The sequence below is a fragment of the Anabrus simplex genome, chromosome 3, assembly GCF_040414725.1.
Source record: "Anabrus simplex isolate iqAnaSimp1 chromosome 3, ASM4041472v1, whole genome shotgun sequence".
Lineage (NCBI taxonomy): Eukaryota > Metazoa > Arthropoda > Insecta > Orthoptera > Tettigoniidae > Anabrus > Anabrus simplex.
In genome coordinates this window covers 311,774,593-311,802,152 of record NC_090267.1, presented here as the reverse complement: position 1 = coordinate 311,802,152, position 27,560 = coordinate 311,774,593, and the positions used below count along the sequence as shown (strand labels likewise).

General features: G+C 40.9%; 1 protein-coding gene across 1 annotated transcript in view; it reads right to left on the bottom strand.

The window, feature by feature from the left end:
- Window positions 1-27,560, bottom strand: part of LOC136867266 (probable cytochrome P450 301a1, mitochondrial) — a 145,365-nt gene that overhangs the window by 40,037 nt on the left and 77,768 nt on the right. The window contains exons 4-6 of the mRNA XM_067144410.2: window positions 14,559-14,635; window positions 7,065-7,266; window positions 4,442-4,604 (exon numbers count right to left, since the gene is read on the bottom strand). Of these exons, the coding sequence (XP_067000511.2) occupies window positions 4,442-4,604; window positions 7,065-7,266; window positions 14,559-14,635 (442 nt within the window). The remainder of the gene's footprint in view (window positions 1-4,441; window positions 4,605-7,064; window positions 7,267-14,558; window positions 14,636-27,560) is intronic.

Sequence of the window (27,560 nt, the reverse complement as noted above, 5' to 3'; positions counted from 1 at the left end):
GCTGACATAAAGCTAAATATAATGTATAGGATTAAGTAATATACTTTAAGAAACAGCTTTTTCAAGCTAGATTTGGTTCATAGCCCACAGCACAGCATCACGTCTGTTGTGTTGAAACATTTCAGTCATGGTGCAAAACATCCCAATCATTTTGTAATCAGTCTAATGGTGTGACCCCCTTTCAAATTGTCAAGCCGTCAATTTCTGATAATGAAGCTGCCTCTGTGGATCAGTGGTAGAGTGTCGACCTCTGAATCCCAAGATGGCGGGTTCAAACCCGGCAGAGGTAGTCGGATTTTTGAAGGGCGGAAAAAAGTCCATTCGACACTCCATGACGTACGATGTCGGCATGTAAAAGCTCTCTGGTGACATATTTGGTGTTTACCCGACAAAATTCATTAAATCTCAGCCATAGAGGCGCAAGAGAGTTTCGGTTTACTCAGTGTGCCATCTACTGGACCTAGAGTAAAACGGAATGTCGAAATTGACGAGCAGACAGCCAGTTGGCGTCAAATTGAAATGTCTGCACACAGTAGCTGAGGCCATACGATTATTATTATTATTCTGATAATGAATGTATATTTTGGATACTATCTGCAGTTGTTAATACTTCATTTTGTTTTCTTAGTGAACAACAAAAGGGATGTATATGACAGCCATTGCTTCTGCCACGGTAGAGAATTCAAAGTCTTCTGCTGGTCATATTCTACCAGAGCTTCTCCTTTTATTGAGAGACTTATGCCAACATACCTTAATACCAATCAATCTTCCTACCAATGTTTTCAGTCCTTTACTGTAGTTAATTTTTTAAATGATACTTAATAATATCTAAGGGAGGGTTTTCTGAATGTTTAGAGCAGTAATTTTTAGAGGTCGCTTCTATATTACAAATCCTAATTGATGATCAGTTACCTATATTTCAGCTGTCTGAGAAAATAACTGCATAGTTTGGGTACTTTAAAACTATCATTCTGTTATTCTAAATCCCATCCTAAATTTTGCTTTAACAACTTTACCCTTCTGTCACTTGCAGTATACAGTTTACATTTCCTTTCATCATGATTGTCTTCACCAGTGGTTATAACACACATACGAAAGTTGGAACTTAAATAGTGGCAACTATTTATTTACAACAGATACAAAAGAGTTACATGTCAGCAACCTTTACTGTCCTTCAATGTAGTCACCAGCATTGTGTATAACCTATTGCCAGCAATATGGAAGTCGTAGTATGCCTTTAGCAGAGCCTGTTCTGTTGATGGTGCGAATGGAGCGGTCTACTGCCTGTTGAATCTCTGCAACAGTTCTGAGCTCACGAATAGTCTGGTTTCGATCACTGTCCAGTAACACGGCAAGAGCATGCACTTCTTCTTCACTGACGCTCGTAGGACGACCTGCCCGATGAATGTCCGCCACAGTTTGCCGATCATCATTGAAGGCTTTTACCCAATGTGCCACTGTTCTGTAAGGCAATGCAGATTCCCCGCAAGCCTCTTGAAGATCTTGATGACACTGTCGTGCTATACGACCTCTGGCACATTGATCCAAATCCATTGTTCCTGTCTGGAAAACATAGTGACAACGTTACGTTAGACCACTAGCTCACAAGTGACTGTGTTTCTCTCGCTTGTGCGCACGCAGGTGATGTGGGAAGGGCGAGTCCATTTGCTCTGAGGTAAGGTAGGTATGTAACCAACGTGTGCTATCAGCGACAATATTAGATTCCTTTGCATAGCGTCTCCACAGCAGTGTTGCCACTATTTAAGTTCCAACCCTCGTACACGAAGAAATTAAAAGGACCTAGAACTAGCCTGAGGGACACCTCTTGAAGAATACATGTGATCTGTTTTCTCAAATATTACCCCTGCCCCTTAATTTTTAACTAATAATAATAATAATAATAATAATAATAATAATAATAATAATAATAATAATAATAATAATAATAATAATAATAATAATAATTGTACCAGGAGGTACACCTATACGCCGCATATTTAAATGTTGCACCTAATAGAACTCCTCGACTGGAGAAACACTGAACTTGGAACTAGCCCTACTTAAACTTTTACTCAGAAGATGTCACTACCTTAATTTTGTGATGGTGAAGTTTCCAGTACTGTGTGTATTTCAACTTGTTTTTGTTTTCCGTTCATCAAGAAATTTGGACATTCTCTCATAGTGGTCGCTACAAAAAACTATGATTATGCACCCTGGTGCGAAGTGAAGGAACTTTATTTGAAAGAATTTTGTATTCATAAGTTTGTTCTTTACTAAATTATGTTCATTCATTTTTGGGTTGGCAATATTGATCTTTTCTTTCCACCAGTTTTGAATTCAGCCAATCCCTAATTTCTGTAATTAATTTTCAGCCTATCACAGGATTCTTCTTCGATTTTGTGTGTAACCTTTTCATCTACCAATAAAATTGAGAGGGTGTGGCTTAATTATTCAAGAAAGGTCTCGAACTTTCCCCGAGGGTTTATAAACTGCTGATTTTCACGTCTCTGGGCCACTTGATCAACATCTAACTAAGTGTGTGTCTGTGAAGCAGGAGACAGGAGGTGCCTCTTTCATCAGGCAGCAGCTCTTCAGCAAGGTAATGGCCGTTTAACATCTTTATTTCTTGCTAGCTCCGCAGTTTAACCCGAGGGATAGGTCCGAAACTTTAACGATGTAACCTACTTTTCTGTAAATGTAATTTTCTGCCGGCTTATGTAAAAACTTCATAATATCTTCAACTGTAAATCGGGGATAGAGAGTGCTGTATCCTCTCGAGCTCCTCTTCACATTGGTTTGAGGTGACTACGTTTGTAACTGGTCTTTTCCTTTCTGAAATGTCTCAACTTATTTTTATACGAGTCACCTCCATAGTTTGGGAATAGCCCCCGTTTCATCGGCCTAGTGCCCCTTAGGTTTTAAGAAGTCACATCGAGGAGTGCAAGTATTCACCTCCTTTCATTTTGTGTTCGGGCCATTTATTTAACTGTTATTTCTTTTACTCGAAGGCCCTATAGGTTGGGTACAAGATACCCCTGTTTCAATTTCGTAAGCTGGGCCATGGAAGGCCAAAAAGTGTAAGATATTTTTGGTGTTGCCTTGAATAGGCTTGAAAAAACTGAGAGCTTGTCAGCTCTTTTCAAGTGTTGTAAAAGTGCCTCTGGGAGGCTTGACATTGTCATTTTGGGAGCAAGTGCTCCATGGTATTAGGGGATTTCTGCCCTTAAGTAAGGTTGTAAGGTCGAGCTGAGAGCTCAGGAAATGTAATGCGAGGGGCTGGAAGCCCGGATTACTAAACTGTCACTAAATCTTGGATGTACTTGCCTTGTATAAACTTTGTCATGGTACTTGGTATGTTATTGTTATCTCAACTAGTGAAAAGTTGTTAAATTTTTGTGGTTATTGATTGTTGAAACTCAGTAAAATATAACCTTTGTTAAAGTTTTAAATTAACTTGGATTTGTTAGTTAGACCCATTCACCCCGGTACCTTCTTTCACCTCGGCTGATCCAGCAACCATGGTAATAATAATAATAATAATAATAATAATAATAATAATAATAATAATAATAATAATAATAATAATAATAATAATGTTTTTATGTCCTAATAACTACTTTTTGCAGGGTTTTAGGAGACACCAAGGTGCCAGAATTTTGTCCTGCAGGAATTCTTCTATGTACCAGTAAATCTACCGACACGAGGCTGATGTATTTGAGCACCTTCAAATACCACCAGACTGAGCCAGGATCGAACCTGTCAACTTGGGGTCAGAAGGCCAGTGCCTCAACCATTTGAGTCACTCAGCCTGGCAATTTTTAACTACTAGTACTCTCTTACTTATGTCATAATCCTATTGTGAAGTGTCTTATATCCTTTAATTTTCCTAATCATATATCAAACCACCTTTTCAAATATGTTAGACTGTTATACAAGTGAGTTTCTGCTCTATGACAGGAAACAAGGTAGTGATTCAGGAAGTGATCAGGAAGAATACAAAGCCAGATGTATAGTTCAGTACACTACTGTTTCTTTACTTCAACTGAATGTTGCTAAGACAGCAATTGCACATCCAGGCTTGCATCTGATCCCACTACAGTCCTTAATAACACTCATAACATACGCAGTTTAAGCGTGAACAGTGGGTGTGATGAGACCTCTATGTACTGCAATCTGTGGGCAGATTGGTGATGAGTGTGCCTTGTGTAACAGATTTTATGCTGGGCCGGGCGAGAAACAACATCATGTGTTAGTGCAATGTCAAACAAGTAGCAACAAAAAAATAAAATTAAAATCTATGTTGCTTCCTGTCCAACTTTCTTTCATGGGAATGGACAAGACATTCATTACTTAATGGAATATTTCTTTCACAACATTGTTATTCAAATAATAATAATTTTGTAAAGAAGTAAAACCTGAAAAAATGGACTTTCAACCATACCGTGTCAATGCCAACAAGGATAAGGTCCAAAGCTAGGATGTACGCAGTCTTAGGGTCAGGTTCCTTGGCTAAGATTCTTTCCACCAAAGATAGTTCACTCTCTGCTGATACATTCTTTGTTTTCAGTCTTTCTACTGCTTGGTCAATGTATTTGGTGCATACTCTGAAAGAGATGAATATATATATATATAAATAACATAAACCTGCAAGTTGCTGAAAGTAATCACATGTTTGGTTTAAAACAAGATTTGTAAATTTTATTGCTCTCACTGGTGCAGTTTGTTAGAATTGCTCTTGGATTCAAATTCTGAGATAGGAAAGAATATCAACTCAATCTGTGTGCATGGATTTTACTCGTATTTATGAATACGTACAACTACTGAATATTCAAAACTCTCTCTCTCCCTCTCTCTTATGTAGCTGAGTTCAAAGCTCAGCTAACTGTACCAGTGCCAGTGGTGGTGGTGGTGATTATTGTTTTAAGAGGATGTATAACTGGGCAACCATTATCTGTTAGCAGTATCAGCACCAGTTAACTTGCCAAGCCGTTTTCCCATGCCTTAATTGACTCATTCTTCTTGGATGTCTTATACCAAGAAGACACAGGAACCTGAAAAGGAGGATATAAGAACATACACAAAAGCTAAACACAATGCAAGTCATGGAATATATAAAAGGAGCAAGAAAAAGGAAATACGACAATTAAACACGAAAATACAAAAACAAACTCCATTTCTTCACCCACTATCTCTTCAAAGAATAACTCTTTTCTCATCAGTCTTAATTTTTCTACATCTTTTCTACTCACTCCCCATTGAGCTTATTTTTGTTTCTCTGTTTTCATTTTTAATTCTTGGCTCTCTCTACTTTTGTGTTTATCCATCTTTCTGTCTATCCTACTCTTCCCACATATCAGTGTGAATGCTTGTTCCCCTTGCTGGGTAACAGTTAAATTCTGTTTGTGACTAAGAAAATATACAAGAGCAGGGATTGATGAGGAGAAAGCTCATCTATGAGAATGTGGATTTTTTTTTGTACTTTTCATTTTTATGATTGGCTGAGTTTTCTTGTTCTGTTGCTTGTTCCACATTCACTGATCTGTCTTTAAATTTTTTGGATGTTTCTATTGTCCTTCCCAGCCTTGATAAATATTCATATACTTGGTTGTTCACTAGAAGCTGGCCTTATAAAGCAGAGATAGCATGCCTGCCTCTAACCCAGAGGCTCCAGGTTTGAATCCTGGCCAGTCCAAGAATATCAGCTCTAGACCAAGGGCTGCAGCAAGTTCACTCCGACTCACAAGACCAATCAAGGAGCTGTCTGACATGAGAGGCAGTGGACCCTTAATTGGTCTAGGTTGGAGAGAATGTAATTGTATACTGTATTTCTAGAAGCTTACTGTCCAGTTCATCATTGCTTAAGTTCACATAGACAGTTTGCTTCTTACCTCTGCCACAAAAGTAAAATAAAAAAGCAATCAATACCACTTTTTGTATTGATGGTTACTTATGACTTTTCTGATGCATCGTAAGATATAAACTTCATGTTTTGATCCGTATTGAATTGTGATCACAATAATAACAACAACAACAGTTATGTCAGAAATGGTCCACCTTTTCAATACTACTGTATATTACGTAATGTTTACATTGCATTTTTTAGGCAAGGAACTAGTTTCGGCCTTGGATGGCCATCAGCAGCCATAATACAAATCTGTACAAACATATCCAATACCGGTAACTAAAACAAATGTACAAACATCCACAAATGACATTAAAAGGTATTCAAGGGATCTAAAGATCCTGAAATGAACAATGTGCACAACACGTAAATTACAAACTGGAATTAAAATACGGTAGGGCTCTTAGTGAGATCTAAAATCCTTGGATGCATTGCATCATGTTAAAAAACATGTTTCATTATTGCTTCCCATTGAAACTTTGAGTAACTGACGTGTGCCATCCTTGACTCACCCATTTGACAGCTTCCAGTAGAGGAACCTTTCAGTGTTTTCAAGACACTTACTCAAAAAAGTACTGTACATCGCTTCACTTCATCATCCAGTGTGTCTCGCTACCTTCTTAATACACCGATAATTTCCCCAAACAATTTCTCAGGACTCGTTAAAGAAATGACTTTCAGGAACATGTAAGCTTTTAGAAGGTCACCACTTTGGAAATCATTTTTGACTGATTGCAGATAGGTTTATGTTTGTGTAGTTTTGCTTCTTAGCCCCAATTTTAATCCTCGAGCTCAACCCCATTTGGTTTTTTGGGGATTTTTTTACTATTCTATGGATTGTAGGGTTATAAGCTTCTCTGGAACTAAGTTGTAGGTTTCTTGGGTGACTTGAATTGCCTCATTAATTCAGATCTATTTTAAATTTTATATCTAACTTCGACTTCCATTTATACCGTAGACTACGTGTCATTTTGCCTCTTGAAACAACAATCACAACTACCACCACTACAAAGTTCACATCGGCTATTGAGCAGATTATTCAGACTAAAGCAACAGTTAAAATAATAATAGAGGCAGTACCGGTATCTCGTATAAACACGGTAATTATCTTTAACTTGTTACTGGAAATACCTATAAGATGTAAAACAGAAGCAATACTTACTGGATAAAGAAATCCATATTCTTTACATATTTAGTCCAAAGTGTGGATGGAATATACCTCCAGAAAGGTAATTTCAGTTCCAAAATGGCAACGTTTCTTAAGGCATATTTGGCAGCATCAATGATCTTTTGAGGTTCAGAATCAGCAGGAAGGTCTGCAGCAAGACACCCCAGTCTTACATCGAGAGCTACTCTTCCAATACCTGAAAGACAAAGACATATATATTGATTTATTAATCACCAATAATATTTCACATGCTTGTAAAACATAATGTGCATGTATATAGCAACATATCTTTTAGCAACCTTAAGTGCTTTTGATTATACTCGTAGCATTGGCATTGACGATGTTTTACAGCCCATAGATCGAGTTTGGAAATAGAAGGAGTTAAGATTACTTTCTGTATACTGGAAACAAAAGTATTTCTAATAATGTTATTGACTTTACGTCACGCTAACCACTTTAACACCGAGGTGCCGGAATTTTGTCCCACAGGAGTTCCTTCACGTGCCAGTAAATCTACTGACACGAGGCTGACGTATTAGAGGATCTTCAAATACCACCGGACTGAGCCGGGATCGAACCTGCCAAGTTGGGGTGAGGCCAGTGCCTCGACCGTCTGAGCAACTCAGCCCGGCAAAAGTATTTCTCTTTTAAATATAGGGAAGATTGTTGTACAATGGAATACTTTCTACATTTTATATTTTACATTTTTGGCAGTAACATTTTTAATCCCATAAATGCTGACAATAACTAGGTATCGAGGTTTCTTCTATAGTTAACTGTTTATATTTTTCTGTTTTACAGTCCTATTCGTAGTGAAGAAAAAGATGGTAGCAAGGTGTAAAAAGTTCATTGTAAAATGTACATGATCATGTACCATGGAACATACCTTCTTATAGGGCCTACTTATCTTGAAATACAGGGAATATACACTTAAGAAAATGGAAATGGATTGTTGCTACAGGTCTTCCCACGTGATTGGTTGCGGAGGAAGCAACTCCAGTATACGGACTCTGGTGTAGCGTAGTTGACTTGCAGTCTGTGCAGTGAAATGTTCCCCGTCAAACATGCCTCGACGACAGAGAAGACCCGCTATCAACAACTGTCTATAACTGGCTGTCTGGACTTGTAACTCGCTCACTGAATTGATCACTTAATACAAAATGCACAGTAGTTTACAAATGAGCCGCCGTCGCGGCGTCAGTATAACAGCAGCAACACACTATCAGCACATCACTCTACGTAACTTCCCCGCATGCTTGATGTATCCCCAGCATGTGTCAAACGCACATGATATAGTACCATAACAACTAACTCTAGATCTAGAACAAAAGGACGGTGATCTGAATACAGTAAACCAGTAAACATGAATATGGTATAGTAATATTCTCATGTAAGCAGACACTAATTTAAAATAGTGCTGCCAACCACCGAGCGAAACACCCTCAGACTAGCTATCGTCTGCTTCAAGATTCGAATTTCCAAAAGAGATTCCAGTGCTATCATGGAGAGAACTTACTGACTCAACTTGGAAGTGAATTATACTTATTACAATTTAGGTGCAGCTGTGTGGTAAAGAAACATTACTCACGAACACTTCGATTGCTGAAATATTTGATGACGTTAGTTCTGTCAACTGGTATCGGTAGGCAATGAAATCCGGAGACACAACTGATTTGAATACGTCCATAGTTTCGGAATCGTACTTGGGCCGGTGAGCATTGCAGAAACATGGACACTTTTAATATTAAAATAATTTCTAGGCAACTCGTGCGACAAACGTGTTCAATTTCTCATTTTTAAAGAGGAAGGACCAATGTGCGTAGCAACAGGAATCTGACCTCGGTATGGCGGCATAGAGTGATGTAATAGCGCCGCCATTTCGAGGTACCGGTACTACTGTAAAATCGCCGTGTCGCGCGGCTATCAATTTGTACTCCGGCGTTCACAAAGTCTTGTGACATATGTCTTCAAAATTATCGGATACGCATTCGAGAGAATAGAGCAGCTTGCCGTAATCTCAAGAAGTCCAAAATCACCAATGTCGAGCATCAAAATGCTTATCGGGAGTGTCTCAAAGTTAAGGCGGCCGAGCTTCGTGATTCGAGTTTCGCGTTGATGGAGCCCTAAATAGCTAATATTAGCTGGAGATATCCACATCGTCCGACTCGTTGGCTGAATGGTCAGTGTACTGGCCTTCGGTTCAGAGGGTTCCGGGTTCGATTCCCGGCCGGGTCGGGGATTTTAACCTTCATTGGTTAATTCCAGTGGCTCGGGGGCTGGGTGTTTGTGCTGTCCCCGACATTCCTGCAACTCACACACCACACATAACACTATCCTCCACCACAACAACACGCAGTTACATGCATATGGCAGATGCCGCCCACCCTCATCGGAGGGTCTGCCTTACAAGGGCTGCACCCGGCTAGAAATAGCCACACGAAATTATAATTATTATTATATCCACATCGATACCTAATTGAATTCACACACTCTAAATTTCATGAAAACGCATTTCAATCTAGATTTTCTGCCCATCGAAGCTCCTACGACTCTATGCGGTACAAATACACTGACTGACAGAGCAAATGCAACACCAAGAAGGAGTGGTCAGAACTTTATGCCAATTGCAGGGTAGACTGACGTCACTGAGGTATGCTCATGATGTGAAATACGCCGCTGTGCTGCGCACGTAGCGAACGATAAATGGGACACGGCGTTGGCGAATGGCCCACTTCGTACCGTGATTTCTCAGCCGACAGTCATTGTAGAACGTGTTGTCGTGTGCCACAGGACACGTGTATAGCTAAGAATGCCAGGCCGCCGTCAACGGAGGCATTTCCAGCAGACAGACGACTTTACGAGGGGTATGGTGATCGGGCTGAGAACGGCAGGTTGGTCGCTTCGTCAAATCGCAGCCGATACCCATAGGGATGTGTCCACGGTGCAGCGCCTGTGGCGAAGATGGTTGGCGCAGGGACATGTGGCACGTGCGAGGGGTCCAGGCGCAGCCCGAGTGACGTCAGCACGCGAGGATCGGCGCATCCGCCGCCAAGCGGTGGCAGCCCCGCACGCCACGTCAACCGCCATTCTTCAGCATGTGCAAGACACCCTGGCTGTTCCAATATCGACCAGAACAATTTCCCGTCGATTGGTTGAAGGAGGCCTGCACTCCCGGCGTCCGCTCAGAAGACTACCATTGACTCCACAGCATAGACGTGCACGCCTGGCATGGTGCCGGGCTAGAGCGACTTGGATGAGGGAATGGCGGAACGTCGTGTTCTCCGATGAGTCACGCTTCTGTTCTGTCAGTGATAGTCACCGCAGACGAGTGTGGCGTCGGCGTGGAGAAAGGTCAAATCCGGCAGTAACTGTGGAGCGCCCTACCGCTAGACAACGCGGCATCATGGTTTGGGGCGCTATTGCGTATGATTCCACGTCACCTCTAGTGCGTATTCAAGGCACGTTAAATGGCCACCGCTACGTGCAGCATGTGCTGCGGCCGGTGGCACTCCCGTACCTTCAGGGGCTGCCCAATGCTCTGTTTCAGCAGGATAATGCCCGCCCACACACTGCTCGCATCTCCCAACAGGCTCCACGAGGTGTACAGATGCTTCCGTGGCCAGCGTACTCTCCGGATCTCTCACCAATCGAACACGTGTGGGATCTCATTGGACGCCGTTTGCAAACTCTGCCCCAGCCTCGTACGGACGACCAACTGTGGCAAATGGTTGACAGAGAATGGAGAACCATCCCTCAGGACACCATCCGCACTCTTATTGACTCTGTACCTCGACGTGTTTCTGCGTGCATCGCCGCTCGCGGTGGTCCTACATCCTACTGAGTCGATGCCGTGCGCATTGTGTAACCTGCATATCGGTTTGAAATAAACATCAATTATTCGTCCGTGCCGTCTCTGTTTTTTTCCCAACTTTCATCCCTTTCGAACCACTCCTTCTTGGTGTTGCATTTGCTCTGTCAGTCAGTGTATAATCGTAATATTACCGTAAATATATTGTCGTTTATGTATGTTACTTCTCATATCACAAGCCCTTCGAACATCGACTTTGTCTTGAAGATGTGTATATTTGTTGAGAATTAAGAAATAGCATGTCAAGAAAAGCATTTCAAACCCGTACTGATTGGGAACTTGATTTCAACCATACTTATCACGCGTTACGTATTCTATGTCAGAACTTGTGGCTGTGACCCGACATAGACCAGTTAGAATGTTTTATTTTTCCCAACAAAATTCGTGTGAAGGAAAAATGGGTTGTACCTCACATTCGGCCAAAGTGAATGTCTTCCTTAAGGCCAGTCGCGAATATTTATACTTTAAAGTGACGCAGTGTCGCCACTAAGGGTCTCCCGGACTTAGTGGGGTGTAAACGGTGGCCATGAGATAAAAAATGGTGTCCTGCTCTGGAAGATACTGAAGAATTTACGGTATTGTATTCTGTGCCGGGTTAAGGCGATCGTAATTTGTTACGCGCTCGTCTCCTATACTCAAGGCAGCACAGTCGAATTCCAGTACAGTCGCTTAATACACAGTAAGAAGACGGCTGAAGTACGAAAGAACCGGACCAGCAACTTTTTTTAGGGAGAAGTTCCGGTATTCCGGCATCTGTAAGACCAATAGTAGTTTAAGGAGTGTAAAACAGACTAGTCTATTATTATTACTTTTTTCAATTTGCTTTAACTTACGTCGCACCGACACAGATAGGTCTTATGGCGATGATGGGATAGGAAAGACCTAGGAGTGGGAAGGAAGCAGCATTGGCCTTAATTAAGGTACAGCCTCAGCATTTGCCTGGTGTGAAAATGGGAAACCGCGGAAAACCATCTGCAGGGTTGCCGGCATTGGGGCTCGAACCCACTATCTACCGGATGCAAGCTCACAGCTGCGCGCCCCTAACCGCACGGCCGACTCGCTCCGTAGTCTATTATTATTATTTAGCGTACTATTAGTCATATATGCAAATTAGTTTTGAAATAAGCCTAATATTTTATACACCACTGATGGTTTTGAAAGAAGTGACACGTTTAAATCTCGTTAGATACCGCAGATAGGCTACACTTAAAAAAATTCGACAGTGCTCTGCAATTAGCCAAAACGACTGCAAGAAGAAAATGCTGTGAGAATAATATTGTAATAATATTAAAACAATATAAAAGACAGAGGGCGTTAGAGGCGTTAGAGGTGGGGTCTCTCGCTGAGTCTGAAGGAAAAAACCAACCCTGGAGGGCAAACGGATTAAGGAAGACACAAAGAAAGAAAGAAAGAAAGAAAGAAAGAAAGAAAGAAAGAAAGAAAGAAAGAAAGAAAGAAAGAAAAGAAAATCTAATGGCTAGAGCACATTGGATTTTCTGTGATTCGGTAGAAAGTAGCCTCTTCTATATCAAACAGCCCATTAAGGCCTTGACCTGCCAAGAAAACTCCTGCCCAGCCAGATGATCTGCAGTGATGGTGATTATTGTTTTAGGAGGATGTACTACTAGGCAATCATCCTCTATTATCAAATAAAGGGAAAAACGAAGAGGGCCGACACCTCGAAGAGTGAAGGTATATGCGAAAGAAAGGGAAGGGCTTCGAAGGTAAAGAAAATGAAAGACTCCCTAGACTTCGAAAACCTGAAATTGACCCAGGGCTTGTGGGTAAGAAACAGGTACTTTTTCCTCGACAGTTTTCTGCTCTATATCAATAGAAATATACTAGTAAAAGCATTTTAAATATTAGAATGATTCGAAATTATTTCACGTAAATATATATATTTTTTTGCCAGGGGCTTTACGTCGCACCGACACAGATAGGTCTTATGGCGACGATGGGATAGGAAAGGCTTAGGAGTTGGAAGGAAGCGGCCGTGGCCTTAATTAAGGTACAGTCCCAGCATTTGCCAGGTGTGAAAATGGGAAACCACGGAAAACCATTTTCAGGGCTGCCGATAGTGGGATTCGAACCTACTATCTCCCGGATGCAAGCTCACAGCCGCGCGCCTCTACGCGCACGGCCAACTCGCCCGGTACCATACGTAAATATTTCTAACCAACTGAAGTACAGTTGAAATCATTTTGTAAACCGAAATAAAGATTACCACGCACAGGACTGTGGAATAATCGAACTGATAGCAAGGAAGAGGAGCTGCCTGGTTGAGGCGGTAAAGGCGTGCTCTGTTCACCCGGAAGGACGTGGGCTCGATTCCTTGTCAGGAAGTCGAAACATTTAAGAAACGAGATTTCCACTTCCGGAGGTACACTGTGGTTCACTCAGCCTACACCAAAATTGAGTACCAGGTTAATTCCTGCGGGCAAGGGCGGCTGAGCGTAGAGCTAACCACTGTACCCCACCAAGTGCCGAGGTTACGGATAGTGGAAGCCTTTACCTTCCACTTCTCTAAGGGCCTTCATGGACTATACGGAGATGAGTTTGTTTTGTTTTTTGATAGCAAGGAAGACGTTCAGTTTATATAAAACCGGCACAACAATCAAATTACTATATTGTGCATAATATTATTGACATAGCTTGGTTCCCTCTGCGGATGGAAGCCGTAGAATACATCCTGTCGTAAGAGGCGACTAAAAGGGGTCCCTTGGGGCTCCCAAATTGGGAGTGTTGGTTGGTGGCTGCAGGGTCCTAGCTGAGTCTGGTATTTCTTCTAATTTGTGCCAGTCTTCTCACTTTCATATTGTCTATCTTGTTCTATTCCGACCCGGACGGTATTAGGTTTGCGAGGCCTAAAGAGTCTTTAATTTTGCGGCCCTCCTCTTCATTCTCCGCAGGGTGGGATCTCTTCCATTTTCTCTCTGATCAGTGTTAATATAGGATGGCTGCCCAGTACTTCTTCCTCTTAAAACAATTATCACCACCACCACCACCACCACCACCACCACCACCACCACCACCACCACCACCACCACCACCACACAGCCGGATTGATTGGTTCAGACGGTAGAGCTTTGGCTTTCTGAGCCTATATTAGCGGGTTCGATCCCGAATCAGTCCGGTGGGGTTTGAATGTTGTAGGTGCTCAAATACGACAGCCTCGTGTCGGTAGATTCATCGCCACGTAATACAACTCCTATGGGACAACATTCCGACACCTCGGCTCTCAGTGTCAATGGGACGTAAAAATAATTCAATTACTATTTTTCACAACATTATTGCATTTTAAGTGAAAATGGTAAATAAATAAATGGTAACATGATTAAATTCAAATGAAAAATATTACCTCTCACATGAAGCGAACAAGCACAATTTTAGGTCTAGTAAACACGTATGAATTATTTCGGTGAAACAGACAAATATTTGTTATTTTAACGCAATGAAAATTAACTGTGTGAAATGTTCATGTGTGATAGCTGAAAGATATGATAAACGGTACTCAAGCAACGAATAACGCATCAAGCACTCAGATTTTTCTGAAAAAGAGCAGATAATTAAAAAGAATCTACCGTAGGCCTATATCAGCTTCCATACTGATGGCTACTTACATTCTAGAGACCATTTGTGGATCTCGTTATCGAAGTCCGCTGGCATTTCATCGTTCTCGTCCTTCATTTCACACATCCTGCAATTAAAACAGTTTATTTTACAAGGCTGAAATAATGCAAGCTATCGTTTACATTGAGGGAACCAATCATGGTCATTTCCTGAAAATAATATTGAACCGTTACTAATTATGAAGTTTCGTATTATTATCCGTCTTTCCTGTACTACTACTTCTTTTACTTCTTATTACATTAAGAATAATTTCTTTACTTTTTTTATATAGAAAATCTGACACACTCGCAATAATAGTACGATATTTTTTTGTCTAGCTATTGCTAGCCGGATCACTTCTACCGAGCATGGAGCTGTCTCGCCATTGTTCTCATCACACCATACCGCCATTAGGCCTCGTAAGGTAACCAGCTCTGAATTCGAGTCTCTTGACAATGAAGTTCGGATTTGTGCGCTGCAGAGAACTCCTCGGTATTATGATACGGCCATCATCCGTGCGAATACTTAGGTATGAGATTTGAAAGTAATTTGCACTGGAAGGGTGACATTGTTGGGAAAGCATACCGATTTTTAAATTTCATGAGGCTTCTTACAGGATGCAACAAGGAACTAAAAGAGGAAAGTTACTAGTATGGTTCGTCCATTATTGGAATATGCAAACAGTGTTTGGGATCCTCACCAGGAATACCTACTGTAATAAAAGAAATAGATGGTGTGCATAGGAAAGCAGCAAGATTTGTAACAGGGGATTTCAGGAGAAAAAGTAGTGTATCAGAAATGTTACAGAAATTTGGATGGGAAGCTTTAAGTATGAGAAGGGAGAATGCTAGACTTATAGGATTATATAGAGCCTATACAGGAGAGGAAGCATGGGGGGAAATCCGAAGTATAAGACGGGATTTTAGCAGAAGCGATTGGGGTTAATTTTCATTCATTGGGAAGGGCGTAAAGGAGTGGAACAGTTTACCAGGGGAAGTGTTTGATCCTTTTCCAAAATCTGTACAGATATTCAAGAAAGAATAAACAGCAACAGAGAAAAGAAATGAAATGTTAGAGGGAAGGTTATTGTATACAAAAAAAAAAAGTGAATAAATTAATTCCATCCCCTTGTGTATGGAGATTGAACAGCCGACTATCTGTACGGGTGAAGTACAGTGGGGGCTGTATGTGAGATGATTAGGTGTGTAGTCTAAGTACAGAAGATATTATGAGTAGAATTTTGTAAATAATATACATTTATTAAGGATAAGCTGTGTGAGCCCACCTTAAACGGTCTGACACCGAGGTTAGCCGGTTTGAGTCCCGTTGGTCGAAAAAAAAAAATCATCATCAGAATATTGGCCGGCAGGGTAAGGGAGGTGGTGGTATACAATTTATAATCACTAGATTGCGTGTCTCTCTGGAGTGCTCATAAGGAGTGAGGGCATATGACGTTAAGCCTTGAGCAGACCCCTTGGTGCTATTCGAGAGGAGTAGGCTATGTGCCGGCACCGGGTTCACCCCCTTCCTTCCTACTATCATATATCACGTCATTCATTTCATCTCATTAACTCCTTTGATGAGGTTGACGTCAGGAAGGGCATACGGTCATAAAAGCCTGCCACGACAGATTTATCTCGTGGGACAAGGGCTGTACAAACAACAAGAATAAGCTGTGTGTTTAATAGAAAAAAATTGTTAGTGTAAATTGTATAGTACGGTATTTTAGGAAATTATCTTCTTCTTTGGAATTTAAAATTTAGTGCTTGATAATAATGTATTTCTGGGTGTCATTTGCCACCGAGGTAGACACCTCATTTGCAAATAAAGTGATTTGATTTGATTTTTTGATTTGATTTTGTTTGGTTTGGTTTGGTTTGGTTTGGTTTGATTTGATTTGATTTGATTTGATTTTTTGGATTTGATTTGATTTGATTTGATTTGATTTGATTTGATTTGATTTGATTTGATTTGATTTGATTTGAATTGGAACATTTCTCGCTCGAGAGTCTCGAGACCGGCAGCCAAAATCTTGAGAACTTCATCACCCCTCTCGATTCAAAGTGAATAGTTTTGCACTCTTCGTGCACGTGTGCGAACTGCAACGTTTTGTAAACATTTCTCTCTCGAAGGTGCAAAACTATAGTTGCTTTAACGGATCAAGTTTTCTGTTGATTTGTCGTAACACATGTGCAACATCTCTTTATAATTGTTTGTCTTCAGAGTAGTACTGTATATTGAGTCTTCTTTGTTGATATTAACGTAACTGCTTATTTGCAAAAAAATAAAAAATAAAACAGAACAAAACCCAGTTTAGGAACTCATCTAAAACGACGAAACATTGTCTGCAATTTAAAAATGTAATTATCCCTTTGAATTATGCTTTCTCTTGATTTTTTAAATAAAATCTTTGTATTTAACTGAAAAATGTTAACTACTTGTTCGCAAAAAGGGAATGAAGAAAACCAGAAACTGTCAGCTTGCATTTAGCAGATAGTGGGTTCGAGCCCCACTGCCAGCAGACTTGAAAATGGTTTTTATTTTCATACCAGGCAAATGTTGGGGCTGGGTATCTTAATTAACGCCACGTTCAATTCCTTCCCACTCCTAGTACTTTCCTATCCCATTGTCGCCATAAAACTTATCTGTGTCGGAGTAACGTAAAGCAAATTTTAAACAATAATAATAATAATAATAATAATAATAATAATAATAATAATAATAATAATAATAATAATAATAATAATAATAATAATAATAATAATAATAATAATAACGTACAGGATGGACCAAACCAGACTAACCAAAAAGTTATTCAGCTACCTTTGGAACAAGAAGACAACGACGGCATAGATTAAGGAAGTTCGTGAAGATATAGAGAAGTCCAATATCCAGGGAATTCAGATGTTAGACAGGAAAACATTTCGGACCATGGTTCAAAATTTGGAAGGGTTTCAAGCAGTGGCGAAGCGTGAACTAAGAAAGTGGGTAGACAGATTTTTTCTATTTAAACTATTTTAATCACATTATATATGAAATTTTGTTTTCGGCTCATACAAATCTGAATTCAATATATGTTAATGACTCTGAAACTAAGACAAACCCTATAATGCTACGTGCAACGGGAGTTGTCAAATAAAAGCATACTTTTAGAACAAAAATAGCAATATATTTCATTATTATGTAGATTTAATAAGAGAAATAAGAAATAAATAGATTTTCGCACAAATCACCCTAAACAATATTTTTGTAAATGAGTTCAATCCGCCTGGCCTTCATTACATCAAATATATCTATTAGTCCCGTTTTGAAGTCAGGCGTCTTGCTAAGATACCACAGCAGTTCCTTCTCTATAGCTACAGTTCTCTAGTGAGACAGTCTCTGGTTGGTCATCGAATTCGTTAAATAGGTTTTAATTCGATTGAACACACTCAGAGCGCGTTCACTAGCAACTTACGTTAACGGAATATACAGCATCAAATTAAGCAATTTTGTTGTTTCCGTATGCACACTCTGAAGTTCATTATTGAGAATGTAAGCCTACAGATGTTGGGGTTATAATACCGTAGCTAATATTGGCGGATAAAGAAATGCATGTACTTTGCCGAGTTTTGATGCTGTCATTCATTTATTAGGAGCATGTTTGCTATATTTCGTATTTGAATATTATTTTATTTTTAGACGTGTCTTATAATAAAGTAAATTAATTACATTAAAAGCATGTCTGAGATGGTAGCTAATAAGAACACCTTTATAAACGGAGATCTAAATACTAGCCAATGACAGCAAGAAGAGACGCTGGTAAGTCTGTCTACTGGGCGGAGAAATCTCGCTATAGGAAAGTCCTAGTTCCACAGTCAGCTCCTACAGATAGCGTTAGTGTTGCTCTATCTGAAAGCTTTGAAAATCAAAGGGAACATACACAGAATGGACAGCATCTACTTTCGTCTACGTGCTTCGTGTTACTGACGAGAGCCCGAACATTGCAGTAGTGAGAAGAAAATAAGTAAAGCGGAGAATGCAATCATGTCATGAATGTGGAAATAATTAATGTTCTAAAAATAATTTAATTAACTAGACAATATTTCGTTCACAAAATGTTAAGGGTACACGCTGTCTACCCTGTCTCCCCTGACGCTTCGCCCCTGGTTTCAAGTCGAAAGAACTGCAAAGACGGGAAGAGCCTGGACGAACGAACAGAAGAAACAGCATAGCGCCCATATGAAGGAGTAATGGAGGAAGGGGGAACTTCAAACAAAGAAAAAATGAAATTGTAGCGTGATCCTCAGTGGTCAATTCGCAAATAAAAAATAACAATAAAGAGAAGCAGCTACAAAAGCTCTTTTCCTGAGTAAAGGCTTACAATTTCAGCTCGTACTGTGTAGGCATTTTTTTCGATACTCAGGGTTCTTTACTACCCTGATGATACCAGGTATGCCAGACCAAGGCAGTCTTTAATTTTCACATATTTCATGCCTCATCTTTTTTAACGCAGAATGCATTTAAAGTAGTTCATGGGACGTAAAATTATTATTATTATTATTATTATTATTATTATTATTATTATTATTATTATTATTATTATTATTATTATAAAAATTGTTCATTTACATGTTTGTGTTATTTCATTGTTACAGACATATTTTACACAATACATGATATTTTCATGAAAACTGTTTAATTTCTTTAGCCGATACCGGTACCATAACTTCATTCTTCGAATAGTATGCACAATTCTTCCTAGGATTAGTGATTAAGGGGCTGAAAATCAAGTCGTTTCCCCCTTAAAACAAAAATCATCGCCACCACCACACCACAACCATCACCACCTACACTCTCATTTTACGTATAACATTTTCCTGGCATTAGACAGGTTCAAGTACGGTATTTAATAATAATAATAATAATAATAATAATAATAATAATAATAATAATAATAATAATAATAATAATAATAATAATAATAATAATAATAATAATATTTTTACAATTTGTTTTACGTCGCATCGGCACAGATAGGTCTTACGGTGATGATGGGATATGAAAGAGATTGGAGCGGGAAGGAAGCGGCCGTGGCCTTAATTAAGGTTCAGTCCCAGCATATGTCTGGTATGAAAATAAAACCATCTTCAGGGCTGCTGGTAATGGGGCTCGAACCCACTATCTCCAGAATGCAAGCTGACAGGTACGTGACCGAAACCGCGCAGCCACTAGGTCGATTAATAATAATAATAATAATAATGATAATAATAATAATAATAATAATAATAATAATCTGATCTGAGCAGTCGTCCTTCTGTTTGCAAGATAGTGGGTTCGATTTTGGCTGAGGTCCACGACATTTGAGGGTTCTTTAATGGGTTAAGTCTGTGTCGTCAGTTACCAACATGTTCATCTCCGGTGTGACAATTCCGACAATCTGGTGTATCTTAACGTGGATTGCAGTTAATATAAATAAATAAATAAATAAATAAATAAATAAATAAATAAATAAATAAATAAATAAATAAATAAATAAATAAATAAATAAATAAATAAATAAATAAATAAATAAATAAATAAATACCCCAGAGTTTCGAAATGTGTCTCTAAGAAAGGTTCTTTAAGACGTCTCCCAAATTTGTACCCTGTTAACTGACCACTGACTGGTAGTCGATTATACTATTACTACTATTCAGGGCCATGCTGAAACACCGGATCCCGTGAGATCTCCGAAGTTCAGCAACATTGGGCGTGGTCAAGATTTGGATGGGTTGCCACGCGCTGTTGGTGCTGAGTAAGGGAATGGAGGAGCGGAAAGGAACTGGCCGCCCTACCGTACGTAAACTCCGGCTCAGGCACGCCTCTGCGAAGGTTCGGACCTGCCCTTGGGTAGAAAACACCCTTACCTTACTATTCAGGGTTACGCTCTCTGTCAGGTCATTCGGTGATTCGCGATGCGGAGTACGGTGAGGCGAGTACGGCCGTGGCCTATAACAGGATCAGTTCCGCTCTAATGCAAGAGAATGGAAACCCACGGAAAAATGTTCTCAGGACAGCCGACGGTGGGGACCAGCCTCTCCGCCTCCCGAATGCAGAGCTGCAAGTCTAGTAAGCCGCTGTTAAGTCGAAGCATACTCTACTCGGTGTGACAGTCGATTTTGCAACCTTGAATATAGAACGCGTGTTCTTCTTATTCTCGAGTCTCCAGTTATATAGTCTCCATGTCGAATACTTTTTAAACCTACCTACCTTTCTTTTTCATTCTGCCTTCTGAAATAAGAGATTCAATCGGCAAGCGGAGGAATTACCGCATTGACTAGTTGCTAAACTGCTAACAGAAATATTCTGCTCATGCAACAGGTTAGGGCACTTGACACGCCTTGTTAAATTTCACTTGCTAGTGAAGTATTGACAACACAGCAAAACGCCACTAAGCCCTCCTTAACTTTGCCCGAAGGTAAACAGGTGCTAGTTTCTGGTTTATTTTCATGATTATTTTAAAAAGAAAGTTTCTCCCTGGTAACGTGTAATATTTGCGAACCCGGAAACCTTTACAATGTAGCACAACTTTCGTTCGATCAGAATACGGTTTACTTCGTTTTTGTACTTATCAGTCCATGAACGGATTTAATGCAGAACATCATGCCACATTTTAAGCTGTGCGTGACTACTGTAGTAAATGACCCAATCGTTCTCAGAAAGCGTTTCATATTCTTCAATAGCCAGGCTGAGTGTCTCAGACGATTGAGGCGCTGGCCTTCTGGCCCTAACTTAGCAGGTTCGATCCTGGCTCAGTCAGGTGGTATTTGAAGTGCTCAAATATGTCAGCCTCGTGTCGGTAGATTTACTGGCAGGTAAAAGATCTCCTGTTGGACATAATTCCGGCACCTCGGCGTCTTCGAAAACCGTAAAGTAGTTAGTGGGACGTAAAGCCAATAACAAAAAAACCTTCAATATACTGGGTGATTCACCGCTACCATCTACGGGCGTATCCAGGATGGGAGGGGAGGTGGGAAGATATCCCCTTCCAAAGAGAAAGAAAAGAAAAACAATTTATATAAACAAAAATCTGAAAATTTATTCACAAGTTGATTGTCGGTATTTCATATAATAATGTTATTACATTCCATTACTTACTTATTGACGGTTTTCGGAGGCACCGAGGTGCCGGAATTTTGTCCCGCAAATCTACCAAAGCGAGGCTGACGTATTTGAGTACCTTCAAATACCATCGGATTGAACCAGACTGAGCCAGTATCGAACCTGCCAAGTTGGGGTCAGAAGGCCAGCGCCTCAACCGTCTGACCACTCAGCCCGACTGTCGGTATTTCAGCACTTTTCAAGAAACTAATTACGAAACAATATCACACTTGGATTCCATCATATCATCTTTAGAAGTCCGATTTTCTTTAGACAAATCGCACGCATTTACATCAACACTTTTCCATCCGAGTAACATGAGAGATGTTTCATTGGAGGAAAGGACAGAAAGTACTTAATTTTGTGGAACATTTTGCTATTTGGAAGGCATCAGAGGGGAAGGGGAACTGTGGTTTGAAATGTTGAATGAGGTAGGGGAAGCGTCAGACATTACTGAAGTTTTAAAAAGGAGTGTTTTAATTTCATAAATTTTACATTCGTATGAATACTGTAGTCCGCCTCTGTGGTGTAGTGGTTAGCGTGATTAGCTGCCACCCCCGGAGGTCCGGGTTCGATTCCCGGCTCTGCCACGAAATTTTTGCAAAGTGGTACGAGGGCTGGAACGGGGTCCACTCCGCCTCGGGAGGTCAACTGAGTAGAGGTGGGTTCGATTCCCTCCTCAGCCATCCTGGAAGTGGTTTTCCGTGGTTTCCCACTTCTCCTCCAGGCAAATGCCGGGATGGTACCTAACTTAAGGCCACGGCCGCTTCCTTCCCTCTTCCTTGCCTATCCCTTCCAATCTTCCCATCCCCCTACAAGGCCCCTGTTCAGCATAGCAGGTGAGGCCGCCTGGGCGAGGTACTGGTCATACTCCCCAGTTGTATCCCCCGACCAAGAGTCTGAAGCTCCAGGACACTGCCCTTGAGGCGGTAGAGGTGGGATCCCTCGCTAAGTCCGAGGGAAAAACCGAACCTGGAGGGTAAACAGATGATGATGATGATGATGAATACTGTAATCCCCTGTACCAAATACGACACTTACCATCTTTCTTAGCCGTGTAAATTTCAGCGCTTCCAAAGTGTTTTGCCGATGTTTGAAACCTACATCTCCTACAATGCAACCGTTCAGCACTGTTAAAATATTTCCTCTTTGAGGAACCGCAAATATTGTTTATAGATGTGCAATTAGGAAGACGGAACAAATACAACTTAATGTTGTTTAATAACCACATGCCATTCTTATAATAGATTTTTCTTCAATATTAGATTGGACTAACAAAGGTTGTGTCTGTTATTGTTGTTTTTTGTCCGGGTTCATCGGTAGCCGAGTTTGTGACTGGCGTTATTATACCACAATGTGAACCTCGCATCTGGTAAGGACTCTATCGTTTACAACTTATATGTAGGCACTCTTAATTGCTGGTAGATTTATTCACTAACGTACAAGGAACAATTTAAGGTGCGAATTGTGCAATTACGAGATATATTTCACTTCGAATAGAGCCCTTTTTAGGACATGCATGCAAACAAATCATTTTTCCTCGCTCAAAACTGGCGGTTGAACGCTCTGTTTAGAACTGCCACTTCAACCCTCAACTGACTAGTTCCGCCTTGTCTGACGGTAAACAAATGTCAAACACAAGCAGAAAGAGAGATATATCTCAATATTATTTAATTACAGGATGCCATGCCGATATGTGAACATGAGTAAAAATCCGCGGTAGTTACCGCTGGACGCAAGGTAGAAGAAACATAGTCACCAAACCAGTCCGTCTGGGTTAATTAGCGCATGTGTATTATCGCACTCAAAATCTACTTAGCGGAATTTACATACTCTCTCCAGTTGTCCTGATTTTTAAAAGGAAACACTGGGCGAGTTGGCCGTGCGATTAGGGCCGCGCAGCTGTGAGCTTGCATCCGGGAGATAGTGGGTTCGAATCCCACTGTCCGTAGCCCTGAAGATGGTTTTCCGTGGTTTCCCATTTTCACACCAGGCATATGCTGGGGCTGTACCTTAATTAAGGCCACGGCCGCTTCCTGCCCACTCCTAGGCCTTTCCTATCCCATCGTCTTCATAAGACCTATCCGTGTCTGTGCAACGTAAAGCCGACTGTAAAAAAAAGTAAATAAAAGGAAACAGCAAGGAAAACAGCTCACTACTAAGGGAATCGATACCTCTTTTTGCAAATCATTTAGCGGCTGATAAGGGAACTGTTTGTGTTGGACAAAACCCATTGCATTGTTACATAGGCCATCCATAGGATAATAAATGAGTTATTCTGAGCAGGAATAAGGCAGTTTCCTAGCTTGAGTTAATAAAAGGTTATGTTAATACAGTAGCGCACACCGAGCGAGTTGGTTACGCGGTTCGCGTCACACAGCTGTGAGCTTGCATTCGGGAGATAGTGAGTTCAAAACCCAATATCGGCAGCTCTAAGGATGGCTTTTCCGTCACTTTCACACCAGGCTAATTCTAGAGCCGTACCTTAATTAAGGCCACGTGCACTTCCTTAGGCCTATTCTTCTTCTTCTTCTTCTTCTTCTTCTTCTTCTTATTTGACCGAGCAAGCGACTGCGCGGTTTGGATCAAGTAGCTGTCAGCTTGCTTTCGGGAGGTAGCTGGTTCGAAACCCACTGTCGACAGCCCTGAAGATGGTTTTCCATGGTTTTCCATTTTCACGCCAGGCAAATGCTGGGGCTGCACCTTAATTAAGTCTATATCGTCGTTGCGCCTGCGAAAACCGCTGTGGGATAATGTGGGAGAAATACTGACCCGCAACACATATATCATCGAGAGCGAGAATTCTTTGAACTTAATCGCACAATACTGAACCTTAGATGACAGACCCTACCGGCCAAAGTTATAAGTTGAAATATTATTTGTCTATATTTCTGGTGATATGTAAATGATGTAGATGACAATGAGTACTGCTTTAAGGGATCAAACATCGACCTCGTGAAGTGTTAAAGTGTGCTATGTTTTCTATAGATTGTTCGATGGAAGCTGGAGCCCGATATAAACAAATACCGAAGGCAGTGAATGCAGGTACGGAGGTCGCATTCTGATTGTCTGTCGGCTGTGAAGCGTTATTGAAACAATATTTCCTATGTTATTAAATTTATGGCATCTTTTAACTTAACTAAATGTTTTCGAGAACATTATATTTCTGTTGTATCGTTAAATAGTACAGGCGTGTTTAGTTACGAATAGCGTCGTAGTGTCAAAATGGCGGGATTTGTGGAACATCGGTCTAATAAGACTCTGAAAAATGGTGAAAACAGTTGGTTTTAAACGTGTTCTACAAATTTTGTGAAAATTATCGGTGAAAGAAATCGATTCGTTGACGTAAGCTGTTAGTGTTCAACGAGCAAAACACGACCTTTACGTTAAGGGACTTGTATTCCTTGCATTAACGAAGGACTTGCTCATATAACAGCTGAGAAGGGCGGGCACATGTTGACCATATAGCGAAGGGAGAGGGACAACAATGATTTTAGATAAGATTATGTCCTCTGCGATTGACCAGTTCATAATTAGTGTAAATGCTTCATGGTTGTTAGGTGAAGTATGGAGTGAACTGAACCACTGCCGGAAGACGACTAACGAGACTCCATAAGTACATTGCAATTTGAGTGTATTGATTATTTATCAGTCATTTCTGGCTATTTTTTGTTACTTTTAATAGCAGTAGAAGTTCAGTCACGTTGCTCAGTGCAAAGAAAGACAAAGACAAAGCCACCCCCGTACAGGCCATGAGGGGCCCTTGGAGGAGTGGAAGGTAAAGGCTTCCACCATTGTTAACCGCGGCACGTGATGGAGTAGAGTGGTTAGCTCTATGCCCGGCCGCCTTTGCCTCCAGAAATTAACCTGGTACTCATTTTTGGTGTAGGATGAGTAAATCTCAGGGCCATATGCACCTCCGAAAGTGGAAATCTCGTTTCTTAAATTTTACGACTTCCTGACGGGAATTCGAACCCACGTCCTTCCGGGCGAACCGAGCACGCCTTTACCGCCTCGGCCAGGCAGCCCCTGTTGCTCAGTGCGGTTTCCTTTTTACGAATGTAATATTGTAGGTAATTGTCGCTTTTACGAAGTTAGTTCGTTTCCATAAGACACTGGAAGCGTTGGGAAGCCATCCTCATCCATGACCGCTGCACAGCCTTCCATAATGCATGGAGATTTGTCGGAACAATAATCAAGGCGCACACATCCCTTTCGACAGCATCCCAGATGTGTTCAATAGGATTGAGGTCAGATGACGTTGGGAGGGGGGGGGGGGTAGGCAAGCCCCCTCATGCCCATGAAGTGTTAATCGAAGCAATCGGCCACCATGTGAGTGCGAGAATCGAGTGCAATGTATTCTTGTAAGTGTAGTCTCCTGCAGGATGCTGAAGGCGAACAAATGGGTGGATATGATCTGACAGTAGGTTCCTGTATATTTCGCCGGTGACGGACGTTAGAAGATATACCAGGGACCATATTTCATCTCACGAGAACAGTCTCCACATGATGCGATCACTATCATAAGCCTGCTGGGAAGAGGGATCCATTGCTTCATGTGTTTGACGACGCAAGTATGCCCCCGCCATCGACGTGTACCAACTGGTACCTCGTCTCAACTGTACAGGTGATCTTTTACTATCCTCCGAGAGCTCAATGGCGATGTTCCTTTGTCCATATACGTCTTAGTGCCTTATGACGTGCGATGAGGAGAGGTCTCCTAGAGGACAAATGGCTTCTGTACGCCATTGGAGGAAATGATTGCTAACACTCCACTGTTATCTAGCAATGAATTCGCGGGTGATCTTCTGCACTGTGACCCATCTATCCGCTCTTACCATCCAAGCTAGCCGACGGTCACTTCTGAAAACAACATCTTGTACACCATGACAGTTGACTCTGGTTTTCCTCGAATCCGCGTACTCACGGTGCCTTGTGGGCACAATGGCCAATGGAAAGCCGACTTCAGAATGGAATGACCTATAATGCTGGAGCCGACAATCTTTCCGCCATCAAATGCGATTAGATGTCATGTCTTACCCATCCTGAACTCAACTGTTACTCGCATGGCCAGCATGAGGTCTGGCGTTATCGCAGTCATGTGTTTTATTGCATTCGCCTGGCGTCTACAGTGCCATTTCGCCAAAACGGTAGCTATCTCTAATAACATCGCTCAACAATGTAGTAGTTACGTCTGGCTAAGTGAGGAAAACAACGGGACACAACCTAACTCATCATTTCTCTAATGCTGGCCGTTTGAACTCAGGTTGATGGGTTCCATCCTGTCTCTGTCCGGTGGTATTTAAAGGTGTTCATATACGTAAACCTCTTATGGATGGATTTATCAGCACACAAAAGAACTTCAGCGGGATAAATTGTCGTCACCTCAACGTCTCCGAAAACCGTAAAAGTAGTCAGTGGGGACATGAAACCAATAGCTTTATTATTATTATTATTATTATTATTATTATTATTATTATTATTATTATTATTATTATTATTATTAGGCCATTATTTATTTTCCTAGAATGCCCTCTCAGTGGCATCTGGCATCGGATGGTGGAACTGTTGGGAATACAATGAACGTAAAACTGCTGGAGAGGTTTAGAAATGACTAGATTCTCATCCATCCCAGGCTATTATTGACTACAGGATATCAAATGTACTGGAATACGGTATAGATTATATAACCTTCACATTATAACATATCTTTCAAGGGTAAAGGTAATTCTACCAGCGTTTGTGCAAATCATTTTCAGCTCAACGAAAAGAAAGAGAATGGAATGTAAATATTGCTTTTCTTCTGTCAATACTTGCTTGCTAATGATGCTGTAACTCACTCAAGGACATGTGTCGATCTTTTGTCAACTTTCTCGTCTTGTTTGTTTATT